This window comes from Diorhabda sublineata, chromosome 11 (assembly GCF_026230105.1).
Source record: "Diorhabda sublineata isolate icDioSubl1.1 chromosome 11, icDioSubl1.1, whole genome shotgun sequence".
NCBI classification, from domain to species: Eukaryota; Metazoa; Arthropoda; class Insecta; order Coleoptera; family Chrysomelidae; genus Diorhabda; species Diorhabda sublineata.
This window is the reverse complement of record NC_079484.1, coordinates 607970-623062: the sequence shown is the minus strand read 5'-3', so window position 1 is coordinate 623062 and position 15093 is coordinate 607970. Positions and strand designations below refer to the sequence as shown.

The window sequence follows — 15093 nt, the reverse complement described above, 5'->3', positions numbered from 1 at the left end:
TTTAAGAAGCAATAACTAAATTCTGTATTTTCCAAGTTGGTCAAGGACATTCTGTATATTTTACGATGGATTAGCAGCCATTTTAATGAAATTTAATCCGCCATTTTATTAAATTCAAATAAACTTTGTATTTACCCAATTAGATTAGGACATACGGTATATTTTAAGAAGCAATAACTAAATTCTGTATTTTCCAAGTTGGTCAAGGACATTCTGTATATTTTACGATGGATTAGCAGCCATTTTAATGAAATTTAATCCGCCATTTTATTAAATTCAAATAAACTTTGTATTTTCCCAATTAGATTAGGACATACGGTATATTTTAAGAAGCAATAACTAAATTCTGTATTTTCCAAGTTGGTCAAGGACATTCTGTATATTTTACGATGGATTAGCAGCCATTTTAATGAAATTTAATCCGCCATTTTATTAAATTCAAATAAACTTTGTATTTACCCAATTAGATTAGGACATACGGTATATTTTAAGAAGCAATAACTAAATTCTGTATTTTCCAAGTTGGTCAAGGACATTCTGTATATTTTACGATGGATTAGCAGCCATTTTAATGAAATTTAATCCGCCATTTTATTAAATTCAAATAAACTTTGTATTTTCCCAATTAGATTAGGACATACGGTATATTTTAAGAAGGAATAACTAAATTCTGTATTTTCCAAGTTGGTCAAGGACATTCTGTATATTTTACGATGGATTAGCAGCCATTTTAATGAAATTTAATCCGCCATTTTATTAAATTCAAATAAACTTTGTATTTACCCAATTAGATTAGGACATACGGTATATTTTAAGAAGGAATAACTAAATTCTGTATTTTCCAAGTTGGTCAAGGACATTCTGTATATTTTACGATGGATTAGCAGCCATTTTAATGAAATTTAATCCGCCATTTTATTAAATTCAAATAAACTTTGTATTTACCCAATTAGATTAGGACATACGGTATATTTTAAGAAGCAATAACTAAATTCTGTATTTTCCAAGTTAGTTAAGGACATTCTGTATGTTTTACGATGGATTAGCAGCCATTTTAATGAAATTTAATCCGCCATTTTATTAAATTCAAATAAACTTTGTATTTACCCAATTAGATTAGGACATACGGTATATTTTAAGAAGCAATAACTAAATTCTGTATTTTCCAAGTTAGTTAAGGACATTCTGTATGTTTTACGATGGATTAGCAGCCATTTTAATGAAATTTAATCCGCCATTTCATTATATTCAAACTCACTCTCATTTTCTTAGTTATATTAGGACACACGGTATACTATAGAATGTAATCATTTATTAAACTTTTATCGTATTACAAAAGTTGATAAACTAGTTGATTATACCACTCAACAATTTTGTTATTCATGATTTTTAGTTCAGTAGAAACCTTCATCCAAAATGAAACTTTCCATCATTTGTTTCACGTTAATTTTTTGTTCCACGGTGAGATATTCAAATTACTGTCATAACGTCATTATTTTGAGGTTAGGATCAACAAAAATTATTGTTTACATACAACGTTAGTTCCTTTCGAATTAAAAACGTTCAGAAACCAAAAAAATTACATTATTATAGAATATAATCAGTAAATTTTCGAATAAACTATTGGATTGATGCGTTTTCAGGCGGACGAAACCAAAGATTTGATCGAAGGAGCTCTCAAATCATGCGGAGCTCAAATCGACGGTCCGAATAATATTGGTAAGTTGGTGTTGGAACGAAACGCAGACGAAGCAAAATTGGGCGCTACGATATTTTGCGCCAATAAAAAAATTAATCTGCAACGTACCAACGGAGACATAAATCTCGACGTACTGGGAAATTTCCTTACAACCGGCAACAGGGACGAAGAAACGGCTAAAAAAATTATGGATTGCGGACGAGCCAAAGGCGATTCCGGCGCAACGAAAGCTTTTAATTTTTTAAAATGTCACGAGATGGCGATTAAAACTTAATATAAAAATAATAAAATATACAAAAATTCGTTTTTTTTTTTTTTCAAAAATTTCCGTTTTACTTTGAAGTTCGGGGACTGATCTACAGATGGCGGTAGTTGTTTGACAGTTAACTATTAAACGGCGAGTTGTATACGTTGTTTTTTCTACGTATAAAGGTTGTAATGAAATAACGTTTAGTCGGATACGAAATTTATTATCAAATAGTTTCATGGCATTTTAAAAAGTCGAAGGCTTTTTCTTCGCCGGTGGTTCTTTCGGATTTGCCGCATTCCAAATATTTTTTGGCGGTTTCTTGGTCGTTGTTGCCGGCTTGTATTAGATTTTCCAAGACATCGAGATTTATGTCGCCGTTTTCGTATTGCAGACCGATTTTTTTATTGGCGCAAAATAGGACGGCCCCCAATTTTTTTTCGTCGGCATTTTCTTCGACGACCAATTTTCGTATTGCGTTCGGACCTTCGATTTCGGCTCCGCAGGATTTCAATGATCCTTCTATTAGATCCTTGGTTTTTTCGTCAGCCTAAAATTGATGAAAAATTTAATTTAGACTGAACAATAAACGAAATTAGCGATAAAGTTGAAGATATAATTCGAAATTGACAGGAAAAATGAGTAAAATAAACAAAAAAAAAACTATAAAAAACGATGTGAATCAAATAAAATTATTTTAAAAATCTTACCGAAGTTAAAGCGATAAATAATAAACAAAAAGTTGAAAATTTCATTATTTTCATTTATAATTTGAGTTTCTGTTAGTTTTGAATTCAGATTAACCGATTTTTAGAAACTTTATTACTGAATAATCACTTTAATATTATCGTTTAAACCATTTCCCCTTCGATAAAGTTTTCTCTTCAATTTTATCGAATTTTGTTGCAAAATTTTATCAAGTTCTAAGATAAGTATATATACCAAGTGTATTACTATAAAAAAACTGTTTTATAAATACTGGAAGACTTAAATTTTGTAATAATTCGTGCTTAACATTAATTATGAAGTTACTTATAAAAGGAAACTGTTTTATAAATACTGGAAGACTTAAATTTTGTAATAATTCGTGCTTAACATTAATTATGAAGTTACTTATAAAAGGAAACTGTTTTATAAATACTGGAAGACTTAAATTTTGTAATAATTCGTGCTTAACATTAATTATGAAGTTACTTATAAAAGGAAACTGTTTTATAAATACTGCAAGACTTAAATTTTGTAATAATTCGTACTTAACATTGATTTTGAACTTACTTATAAAAGGAAACTGTTTTATAAATACTGGAAGACTTAAATTTTGTAATAATTCGTGCTTAACATTAATTATGAAGTTACTTATAAAAGGAAACTGTTTTATAAATACTGCAAGACTTAAATTTTGTAATAATTCGTGCTTAACATTAATTATGAAGTTACTTATAAAAGGAAACTGTTTTATAAATACTGGAAGACTTAAATTTTGTAATAATTCGTGCTTAACATTAATTATGAAGTTACTTATAAAAGGAAACTGTTTTATAAATACTGGAAGACTTAAATTTTGTAATAATTCGTGCTTAACATTAATTATGAAGTTACTTATAAAAGGAAACTGTTTTATAAATACTGGAAGACTTAAATTTTGTAATAATTCGTGCTTAACATTAATTATGAAGTTACTTATAAAAGGAAACTGTTTTATAAATACTGGAAGACTTAAATTTTGTAATAATTCGTGCTTAACATTAATTATGAAGTTACTTATAAAAGGAAACTGTTTTATAAATACTGCAAGACTTAAATTTTGTAATAATTCGTGCTTAACATTAATTATGAAGTTACTTATAAAAGGAAACTGTTTTATAAATACTGGAAGACTTAAATTTTGTAATAATTCGTGCTTAACATTAATTATGAAGTTACTTATAAAAGGAAACTGTTTTATAAATACTGGAAGACTTAAATTTTGTAATAATTCGTGCTTAACATTAATTATGAAGTTACTTATAAAAGGAAACTGTTTTATAAATACTGCAAGACTTAAATTTTGTAATAATTCGTGCTTAACATTAATTATGAAGTTACTTATAAAAGGAAACTGTTTTATAAATACTGCAAGACTTAAATTTTGTAATAATTCGTGCTTAACATTAATTATGAAGTTACTTATAAAAGGAAACTGTTTTATAAATACTGGAAGACTTAAATTTTGTAATAATTCGTGCTTAACATTAATTATGAAGTTACTTATAAAAGGAAACTGTTTTATAAATACTGCAAGACTTAAATTTTGTAATAATTCGTGCTTAACATTAATTATGAAGTTACTTATAAAAGGAAACTGTTTTATAAATACTGGAAGACTTAAATTTTGTAATAATTCGTGCTTAACATTGATTTTGAACTTACTTATAAAAAGAAACTGTTTTATAAATACTGGAAGACTTAAATTTTGTAATAATTCGTACTTAACATTGATTTTGAACTTACTTATAAAAGGAAACTGTTTTATAAATACTGGAAGACTTAAATTTTGTAATAATTCGTGCTTAACATTAATTATGAAGTTACTTATAAAAGGAAACTGTTTTATAAATACTGGAAGACTTAAATTTTGTAATAATTCGTGCTTAACATTAATTATGAAGTTACTTATAAAAGGAAACTGTTTTATAAATACTGCAAGACTTAAATTTTGTAATAATTCGTGCTTAACATTAATTATGAAGTTACTTATAAAAGGAAACTGTTTTATAAATACTGGAAGACTTAAATTTTGTAATAATTCGTGCTTAACATTGATTTTGAACTTACTTATAAAAAGAAACTGTTTTATAAATACTGGAAGACTTAAATTTTGTAATAATTCGTACTTAACATTGATTTTGAACTTACTTATAAAAGGAAACTGTTTTATAAATACTGGAAGACTTAAATTTTGTAATAATTCGTGCTTAACATTAATTATGAAGTTACTTATAAAAGGAAACTGTTTTATAAATACTGGAAGACTTAAATTTTGTAATAATTCGTGCTTAACATTAATTATGAAGTTACTTATAAAAGGAAACTGTTTTATAAATACTGGAAGACTTAAATTTTGTAATAATTCGTGCTTAACATTGATTTTGAACTTACTTATAAAAAGAAACTGTTTTATAAATACTGGAAGACTTAAATTTTGTAATAATTCGTACTTAACATTGATTTTGAACTTACTTATAAAAGGAAACTGTTTTATAAATACTGGAAGACTTAAATTTTGTAATAATTCGTGCTTAACATTAATTATGAAGTTACTTATAAAAGGAAACTGTTTTATAAATACTGGAAGACTTAAATTTTGTAATAATTCGTGCTTAACATTAATTATGAAGTTACTTATAAAAGGAAACTGTTTTATAAATACTGGAAGACTTAAATTTTGTAATAATTCGTGCTTGGGACGATCCAAATCTGGGACTCTAATTGGTTGATTGATAACTTAGGTTATGTAACAGCTTCTCGTGCCTTATTAAGGTCAGTGACCTAAAATATCCGCGTTTCGACGGTTCTTTAGTGAATTTATGGTGTTTTCGAGTTTGTGTTTGTTACTTCGTTTGTAAATGCCGTAAGCAGGGTTTAAATTTGTTAAAATTTGGAAATCTTCTTTCGGAAACGTACCGTGGATATATTGAAACCATTAAACAATACCGAAGGTCTTTACAATGATTTTTCCGAGGTTGTAATACGTAAAAATCTTTTTTTCCGTGTCAAATCCGATAGTTCAATAAAAGAACGATTATTCTTATCAATTCGTTATTGATTCGCTTATTATCAATTCATATTTATCGCTTATTTCAAAACAAGTTCTAATGTCAAGGTTTTCCGAAAGTATAAAAGTCTGTAGGACTGGGCGTTTTTTTTTTTTTCCAAAAAATTATTATCGATATGAAGGTTTTCATTTTACTTATTTCGTTAATCACCGGAATTCTGGTAAGAAATTTTGATTTAAATACGCGAAAATCATTCAATTCAGTTGGAATTTTCAAATTTCAGGCCGACGCATACATAGAAAAATTGGAATCGGCTTCGAAAGCTTGCGGGGTCGATGGACTTAAAGAATTGGCAGCCTTAGAAGGAAAAAACGATAAAACGCATTTAGGTACAACATTATTTTGTATAAATAAAGAAATAGGGCTGCAAGATGATAAGGGGATTATTAATAAAGACAAAGTGGCGGTTCACATTAAGACAATGTTGAAAAATAAGAACGAAACATTCCAAAATGACGTAATCAACGATTGTAACGAACCAACGGGTGAAAACGGTGCAGAGAAAGCCTTTAATTTCATGACATGTCTCCATCAGAAACTTAAACATTAAATATTATATAAAATATAATTAGAAATCGTTTATATTGAAATAAAATACGATAAGTTGTTGTACGAGTTTTGTTTGTTTCAAAATATTGTATAATTATGACGAGCAGTGTATAAGAACGTATAGAAAACCAACAAACAGCTGTACGCAATCAAGTTTGCTGATAGATTCGAAAAAACATCGTCAGAGATTGCTTGGGTCGCTTGGGGAATGTTTTCAATCGAGTTTAGTATTAGATTCGAAAAAAAAATAGTCGGAGATTGCTTGGAAAATCCTTTTTTGCTGATAGATTCGAAAAAACATCGTCAGAGATTGCTTGGGTCGCTTGGGGAATGTTTTCAATCGAGTTTAGTATTAGATTCGAAAAAAAAATAGTCAGAGATTGCTTGGAAAATCCTTTTTTGGTATTAGATTCGAAAAAACATCGTCAGAGATTGCTTGGGTCGCTTGGGGAATGTTTTCAATCGAGTTTAGTATTAGATTCGAAAAAAAAATAGTCGGAGATTGCTTGGAAAATCCTTTTTTGCTGATAGATTCGAAAAAACATCGTCAGAGATTGCTTGGGTCGCTTGGGGAATGTTTTCAATCGAGTTTAGTAGTAGATTCGAAAAAAAAATAGTCGGAGATTGCTTGGAAAATCCTTTTTTGCTGATAGATTCGAAAAAACATCATCAGAGATTGCTTGGGTCGCTTGGGGAATGTTTTCAATCGAGTTTAGTATTAGATTCGAAAAAAAAATAGTCAGAGATTGCTTGGAAAATCCTTTTTTGCTGATAGATTCGAAAAAACATCGTCAGAGATTGCTTGGGTCGCTTGGGGAATGTTTTCAATCGAGTTTAGTATTAGATTCGAAAAAAAAATAGTCAGAGATTGCTTGGAAAATCCTTTTTTGGTATTAGATTCGAAAAAACATCGTCAGAGATTGCTTGGGTCGCTTGGGGAATGTTTTCAATCGAGTTTAGTAGTAGATTCGAAAAAAAAATAGTCGGAGATTGCTTGGAAAATCCTTTTTTGGTATTAGATTCGAAAAAACATCGTCAGAGATTGCTTGGGTCGCTTGGGGAATGTTTTCAATCGAGTTTAGTATTAGATTCGAAAAAAAAAAATAGTCAGAGATTGCTTGGAAAATCCTTTTTTGGTATTAGATTCGAAAAAACATCGTCAGAGATTGCTTGGGTCGCTTGGGGAATGTTTTCAATCGAGTTTAGTATTAGATTCGAAAAAAAAATAGTCGGAGATTGCTTGGAAAATCCTTTTTTGCTGATAGATTCGAAAAAACATCGCCAGAGATTGCTTGGGTCGCTTGGGGAATGTTTTCAATCGAGTTTAGTATTAGATTCGAAAAAAAAAATAGTCAGAGATTGCTTGGAAAATCCTTTTTTGGTATTAGATTCGAAAAAACATCGTCAGAGATTGCTTGGGTCGCTTGGGGAATGTTTTCAATCGAGTTTAGTATTAGATTCGAAAAAAAAATAGTCGGAGATTGCTTGGAAAATCCTTTTTTGGTATTAGATTCGAAAAAACATCGTCAGAGATTGCTTGGGTCGCTTGGGGAATGTTTTCAATCGAGTTTAGTATTAGATTCGAAAAAAAAAATAGTCAGAGATTGCTTGGAAAATCCTTTTTTGGTATTAGATTCGAAAAAACATCGTCAGAGATTGCTTGGGTCGCTTGGGGAATGTTTTCAATCGAGTTTAGTATTAGATTCGAAAAAAAAATAGTCAGAGATTGCTTGGAAAATCCTTTTTTGGTATTAGATTCGAAAAAACATCATCAGAGATTGCTTGGGTCGCTTGGGGAATGTTTTCAATCGAGTTTAGTATTAGATTCGAAAAAAAAATAGTCGGAGATTGCTTGGAAAATCCTTTTTTGGTATTAGATTCGAAAAAACATCGTCAGAGATTGCTTGGGTCGCTTGGGGAATGTTTTCAATCGAGTTTAGTATTAGATTCGAAAAAAAAAATAGTCAGAGATTGCTTGGAAAATCCTTTTTTGGTATTAGATTCGAAAAAACATCGTCAGAGATTGCTTGGGTCGCTTGGGGAATGTTTTCAATCGAGTTTAGTATTAGATTCGAAAAAAAAATAGTCAGAGATTGCTTGGAAAATCCTTTTTTGGTATTAGATTCGAAAAAACATCATCAGAGATTGCTTGGGTCGCTTGGGGAATGTTTTCAATCGAGTTTAGTATTAGATTCGAAAAAAAAATAGTCGGAGATTGCTTGGAAAATCCTTTTATGCTGATAGATTCGAAAAAACATCGTCAGAGATCGCTTAGCGAATCACTCGGCTTTCTCCAACTATTATATAGCCCAGACCTCCTCCCACTAGGTTTTTTTTTGTTCTCCCGTATCAAGAAATAATTGAAATAACAATATTCCTGACACGTGGTTTAAAACAAGACGTTGCCACATGCCACACGGCCACATTAACAATGAACTTCATCTCACGATTGGGGCCACCTAGATCGTTAGATTTGACACCTTTGGATTATTTTTTTCAAGGTTATGTTAAGACTAATGTCTACAGGGATAAACCATCACCGATTGACTGTTTGGAAACTAATATTGAAGCATTTAATCGTGAAATATTGGCCGATATATTAAAAAAAATTGTGCTAAAATTAGGGGCGTTTTAAGCCGATCTGGGGTCAATATGTACATGAAATAATCTTCAAAAATTAAATTATACTGTTTATACTATCGATTCTAATAAAAATTTCGTCAATTTTTTTCAAAATCAAATCACGTCGATTGTAAGAATTGACATATTACTTTCCGCGTACACCCTGTATTACTAGATTACAAACAAACAAAAAATTGAACTAAATATTGATTTTATTTTAACCTCAATACAAATTAACGTTATTGATACTAAAAATATGATGATAAAATGAAACTAAAAGAAAAAATTCTAATTAAATAATTTTTGTTTTCGAAATGATTAAAATTTGTTGATTTAATTAACGGGAAAAATAGTTTATAGGTCATAGTATTATCACTAATGGCCTAGAGGAATTTTTAACTAGAGGGAGGTTATTTCTGAAGGTTATTAAAATGATATAAAATCGAGTGGTAAATATAAATGATATCAAATTGTAACTGATTCATCATGAAGACGATTTTGGTATTGACTGTGTTGATAGCCGTTGCTCTGGTGAGTTTCCATTTAATTAATCAAACAATATACGTTTTATTTGAGATATATTTCAAAATAAATGTTAAATTTTTGTTATTTGATGAAGTTTTTAATTAATTCGATCGTTTTCTTGTATTTTATTATCAATAAAATCGTTGGACGGAGAATCAATAGAAACTTAACCTCAAATTTGTGTCCCGTGTCATCCGGTCGCCATCTTAGAAGAAGGGGTACAAACAACTTTTTCGCGATATCTCGAAAACTATGCGTTTTACAAAAATTTCGTTAAAACATAATTTGTTGGAAATTATTTTTTCTACAAATTTGTTTATATAACTTTTTGCTCTAAATTCACAAATGAAGAAGTTATAAGTAGAAAAGTGAAAAAATTTTTATAAATATTTTCTTTTTTGCTCCATAATTTTTTTTATAAGCATTGTACAAAAAAATCGTGCAGACATAATTTATTGAAAATCGTATTTTCTACAAATTTGTTCATATAACTTTTTGCTCTAAATTCACAAATGAAGAAGTTATAAGTAAAAAAGTGAAAAAATTTTTATAAAAATTTTCTTTTTTGCTCCATAACTTTTTTTATAAGCATTGTACATAAAAATCGTGCAGACATAATTTGTTGAAAATCATTTTTTCTACAAATTTATTTATATAACTTTTTGCTCTAAATTTACAAATAAAGAAGTTATAAGTGAAAAAATGAAACAAATTTTTATAAAAATTTTCTTTTTTGCTTTATAACTTTTTTTATAAGCATTGTACATAAAAATCGTGCAAACATAATTTGTTGAAAATCATTTTTTCTACAAATTTGTTCATATAACTTTTTGCTCTAAATTTGAAATTAAAAAAGTTATAAGCAAAAAAATAAAACAAATTTTTATGAAAATTTTCTTTTTTGCTCCATAACTTTTTTTATAAGCATTGTACATAAAAATCGTGCAAACATAATTTGTTGAAAATCATTTTTTCTACAAATTTGTTCATATAACTTTTTGCTCTAAATTTGAAATTAAAAAAGTTATAAGCAAAAAAATAAAACAAATTTTTATGAAAATTTTCTTTTTTGCTCCATAACTTTTTTTATAAGCATTGTACAAAAAAATCGTGCAGACATAATTTGTTGAAAATCATTTTTTCTACAAATTTATTTATATAACTTTTTGCTCTAAATTTACAAATAAAGAAGTTATAAGTGAAAAAATGAAACAAATTTTTATAAAAATTTTCTTTTTTGCTTTATAACTTTTTTTAAATGCATTTTACAAAAAAATTACCTCAGACCAATCTTGTAGATGATCTTTTGAGGAAAATTTTTCTCTATAATTTTTTTTATTTCATTAATTTAAAACGCTGATACAGCGCTCTAAAGTTAACCGGGTTCGTCAACGCTCATGAAAATCCGGTCAAAAAACGAAATTTAAACCTTATTTTCGATTTTTTTTATCTCAAATAAATTCTTAAAAAAATTTTGTTGAATTCGTATAACGCAGAAAATTGATTTCACAAGATCGGGAGATGAAAACGAGCAGTATCTCGTGCTAGAGGCAGCGATGATAAATTACATTACTTATAACTTCTTTATTTTCAAATTTACAGCAAAAAGTCATATAAACATATTTATAGAAAAAATAATTTGCAACAAATTATGTCTTTACGAATTTTTTGTAAAACGCATAGTTTTCGAGATATCGCGAAAAAGTTGTTTGTACCCCTTTTTCTAAGATGGCGGCCGGATGACACGGGACACAAATTTGAGGTTAAGTTTCTATTGACCCTCCACACTTGTTGGGGATCATGTGAAATTTCAATGGATTAAAAACAATGATTTTATTAATAATAAAATACAAGAAAAGAGTGAAATTAAGTAACCTAGTTAACTTTGGAACGCCGTAACAGCGTTTCAAATGAATGAAATTGAAAAAAAATACAAATAAAAATTTTCCTTGAAAGATTATCTACAAGATTGGTCTGAGGTAATTTTTTTGTAAAATGCATTAAAAAAAAGTTATAAAGCAAAAAAGAAAATTTTTATAAAAATTTTTTCACTTTTCTACTTATAACTTCTTTATTTGTAAATTTAGAACAAAAAGTTATATGAACAAATTTGTAGAAAAAATGATTTTCAACAAATTATGTCTTCACAATTTCTTTTGTAAAATGCCTATAAAAAAAGTTATGGAGCAAAAAAGAAAATTTTTATAAAAATTTTTTCACTTTTCTACTTATAACTTCTTTATTTGTAAATTTAGAGCAAAAAGTTATATGAACAAATTTGTATAAAAAATGATTTTCAACAAATTATGTCTTCACAATTTCTTTTGTAAAATGCCTATAAAAAAAGTTATGGAGCAAAAAAGAAAATTTTTATAAAAATTTTTTCACTTTTCTACTTATAACTTCTTTATTTGTAAATTTAGAGCAAAAAATTATATGAACAAATTTGTAGAAAAAATAATTTCCAACAAATTATATTTCAACGAATTTTTCGTAAAATGCATAGTTTCCGAGATATCGCGAAAAAATAGTTTTTCCAAGATGGCGGTCGGGGGAGACGGTTGGCAACTCGAGTTTAGGTTAGGTTATGTTGAAAATTTCGTGGTTTTTCGGTTACCAAAACTAAAGGAATAGTGCAAACTCGAATTAAACGCATATATGATCAAAATTGTGCTTTTAAACAACGTCCAGATTGAAACTGGAACCGTAGGTGATATTTATATTGAACACACTATACCAACGCTCAAAACCACACTATCTGACGCGCGTTTCGTTAACCAACTTATCATCTTCAGAGACAGAAAGTAAACTGAGCCTCTGCAGACGATAATTCGGCAAATAAGCGTCTTAGAATGTAATTTTGAGTGCTGGTGTATAACAGTGTGTTCATCAGTCTAATTTTTTCAGGCTGGTCCGCGCTTGGACGAAATTAGAGCGGCTGTGAAAGCTTGCGGCGCCGAATACGAAGGACCAAACAATTTGAGAACTTTAATAATGAAAGAAGACGCCGACAAAGTGAAATTGGGCGAAAAAATATTTTGCATCAACAAAAAAATCGGCATCCAAAAGGAAAACGGCGATATCGATGAAGAGGTGTTCCTGAGAGACTCGCAGGCCATCGAAGATGAAAATAAAAGGAATAAATTGAAGGAATGCATGAAAAGAAACGGTGCCACGCCAGAAGAAGCCGCTTTTAATTATTTGAAATGTTGCGAAACAACTTTAGAATCACTCAAACATTGAATGTTCAATAAAAGAAAGCGAGAATGATAATGAGTGTTTATTAGTCCACCCTGTATATAACAGAGATGTAAATTTGACATTTATAACATGAAAATTGAATATAACTAATCGTTTTTGTTTAGCATCGACTTACAATGAAAATATTTCACCGTTAAAGTCTTGAATTTAAAAGACGTAAAGAACTTTTCGAGGTTCACCGTATATGATTTACCACGTACAAAGATCGCTACTTCAGTTTCGAGATATGACAATACTAATGTCAATATGTCAAAACTGACATTGACGTCTTGAAGTTTGACAGTTTTAATTGTGTTGATTGTTTACATATTTTCGAAATCCAAAACCAGAATTAAATTTTTAGATTTTTATGATAATTATTGTAAAAAAAGGTTCGAATGTTTTTTCACACAACTTTTATCTATTCGTTTTGTAAAATTTGAATATATTATATACGAGGGTGCTTCAAATATATACAGGAGTATTGCTATGAAAAATTTTATTATAAACTTACATGTTTAAAAATTCACAGCGGCTAAAATAATTGAGGCATTGAGTTGATATTACAGAATATTGTTTTTAAAGGCTATTTGTATGTAAAAAAAAATTAGGACGTGAATAACTCGTATAGTATTGGAAATACGAGGCTTCAAATTTGTCCAATTATTTACTAAACACATGTACATGTTTAAAAATTCACTCACGCTAAAATAATTGAGGCATTGAGTTGATATTACAGAATATTGTTTTTAAAGGCTATTTGTATGTAAAAAAAAATTAGGACGTGAATAACTTGTATAGTATTGGAAATACGGGGTATCAAATTTGTTCAATTATTTACGAAAAACATGTACATGTTTAAAAATTCACTCACGCTAAAATAATTGAGGTATTGAGTTGATATTACAGAATATTGTTTTTAAAGGCTATTTGTATGTAAAAAAAAATTAGAACGTGAATAACTCGCATAGTTTTGGGAATACGGAGCTTCAAATTTGTCCAATTATTTACGAAAAACATGTACATGTTTAAAAATTCACTCACGCTAAAATAATTGAGGCATTGAGTTTATATTACAGAATATTGTTTTTAAAGGCTATTTGTATGTAAAAAAAAATTAAAACGTGAATAACTCGTATAGTATTGGAAATACGAGGCTTCAAATTTGTTCAATTATTTACGAAAAACATGTACATGTTTAAAAATTCACTCACGCTAAAATAATTAAGGTATTGAGTTGATATTACAGAATATTGTTTTTAAAGGCTATTTGTATGTAAAAAAAAATTAGGACGTGAATAACTCGTATAGTATTGGAAATACGAGGCTTCAAATTTGTCCAATTATTTACGAAAAACATGTACATGTTTAAAAATTCACTCACGCTAAAATAATTGAGGTATTGAGTTGATATTACAGAATATTGTTTTTAAAGGCTATTTGTATGTAAAAAAAAATTAGAACGTGAATAACTCGCATAGTTTTGGGAATACGGAGCTTCAAATTTGTCCAATTATTTACGAAAAACATGTACATGTTTAAAAATTCACTCACGCTAAAATAATTGAGGCATTGAGTTTATATTACAGAATATTGTTTTTAAAGGCTATTTGTATGTAAAAAAAAATTAAAACGTGAATAACTCGTATAGTATTGGAAATACGAGGCTTCAAATTTGTTCAATTATTTACGAAAAATATGTACATGTTTAAAAATTCACTCACGCTAAAATAATTGAGGTATTGAGTTGATATTACAGAATATTGTTTTTAAAGGCTATTTGTATGTAAAAAAAAATTAGGACGTGAATAACTCGTATAGTATTGGAAATACGAGGCTTCAAATTTGTCCAATTATTTACGAAAAACATGTACATGTTTAAAAATTCACTCACGCTAAAATAATTGAGGTATTGAGTTGATATTACAGAATATTGTTTTTAAAGGCTATTTGTATGTAAAAAAAAATCAGGACGTGAATAACTCGCATAGTTTTGGGAATACGGAGCTTCAAATTTGTCCAATTATTTACGAAAAACATGTACATGTTTAAAAATTCACTCACGCTAAAATAATTGAGGCATTGAGTTTATATTACAGAATATTGTTTTTAAAGGCTATTTGTATGTAAAAAAAAATTAAAACGTGAATAACTCGTATAGTATTGGAAATACGAGGCTTCAAATTTGTTCAATTATTTACGAAAAACATGTACATGTTTAAAAATTCATTCACGCTAAAATAATTGAGGTATTGAGTTTATATTACAGAATATTGTTTTTAAAGGCTATTTGTATGTAAAAAAAAATTAAAACGTGAATAACTTTCATAGTATTGGAAATACGAGGCTTCAAATTTGTTCAATTATTTACGAAAAACATGTACGTGTTTAAAAAT

At 28.5% G+C, this 15093-nt stretch overlaps 4 protein-coding genes across 4 annotated transcripts; 3 read left to right on the top strand and 1 right to left on the bottom strand.

The window, feature by feature from the left end:
- Positions 1-1380: 1380 nt before the first annotated feature.
- Positions 1381-2001, top strand: LOC130450129 (uncharacterized). Its single transcript, XM_056788332.1, has 2 exons — positions 1381-1461; positions 1644-2001. The coding sequence occupies exons 1-2, from the start codon at positions 1417-1419 to the stop codon at positions 1971-1973; spliced, it is 375 nt and encodes a 124-aa protein (XP_056644310.1). The 5' UTR covers positions 1381-1416; the 3' UTR covers positions 1974-2001.
- A 147-nt stretch (positions 2002-2148) lies between these two features.
- LOC130450128 (uncharacterized) lies at positions 2149-2815 on the bottom strand. The gene is made up of 2 exons (XM_056788331.1): positions 2657-2815; positions 2149-2496 (listed from the first exon to the last, which is right to left on the bottom strand). The coding sequence occupies exons 1-2, from the start codon at positions 2708-2710 to the stop codon at positions 2173-2175; spliced, it is 378 nt and encodes a 125-aa protein (XP_056644309.1). The 5' UTR covers positions 2711-2815; the 3' UTR covers positions 2149-2172.
- A 3027-nt stretch (positions 2816-5842) lies between these two features.
- LOC130450165 (uncharacterized) lies at positions 5843-6373 on the top strand. Its single transcript, XM_056788387.1, has 2 exons — positions 5843-5921; positions 5985-6373. Exons 1-2 carry the CDS (start codon positions 5877-5879, stop codon positions 6309-6311), a joined length of 372 nt encoding a protein of 123 aa, XP_056644365.1. The 5' UTR covers positions 5843-5876; the 3' UTR covers positions 6312-6373.
- A 2953-nt stretch (positions 6374-9326) lies between these two features.
- On the top strand, positions 9327-12730 carry LOC130450175 (uncharacterized). Its single transcript, XM_056788406.1, has 2 exons — positions 9327-9463; positions 12365-12730. The coding sequence occupies exons 1-2, from the start codon at positions 9419-9421 to the stop codon at positions 12698-12700; spliced, it is 381 nt and encodes a 126-aa protein (XP_056644384.1). The 5' UTR covers positions 9327-9418; the 3' UTR covers positions 12701-12730.
- Positions 12731-15093: the final 2363 nt, after the last annotated feature.

Excerpts from the sequence above, each read along its gene's own strand:
- LOC130450165 (XM_056788387.1), top strand. The coding sequence starts at position 5,877 with ATGAAGGTTTTCATTTTACTTATTTCGTTAATCACCGGAATTCTG. Across the intron at positions 5,922-5,984 it reads CGTTAATCACCGGAATTCTG|GCCGACGCATACATAGAAAA; the intron begins GTAAGAAATTTT and ends TTCAAATTTCAG.
- LOC130450129 (XM_056788332.1), top strand. The coding sequence starts at position 1,417 with ATGAAACTTTCCATCATTTGTTTCACGTTAATTTTTTGTTCCACG. Across the intron at positions 1,462-1,643 it reads CGTTAATTTTTTGTTCCACG|GCGGACGAAACCAAAGATTT; the intron begins GTGAGATATTCA and ends ATGCGTTTTCAG.
- LOC130450128 (XM_056788331.1), bottom strand. The coding sequence starts at position 2,710 with ATGAAAATAATGAAATTTTCAACTTTTTGTTTATTATTTATCGCTTTA. Across the intron at positions 2,497-2,656 it reads TATTTATCGCTTTAACTTCG|GCTGACGAAAAAACCAAGGA; the intron begins GTAAGATTTTTA and ends CATCAATTTTAG.
- LOC130450175 (XM_056788406.1), top strand. The coding sequence starts at position 9,419 with ATGAAGACGATTTTGGTATTGACTGTGTTGATAGCCGTTGCTCTG. Across the intron at positions 9,464-12,364 it reads TGTTGATAGCCGTTGCTCTG|GCTGGTCCGCGCTTGGACGA; the intron begins GTGAGTTTCCAT and ends TAATTTTTTCAG.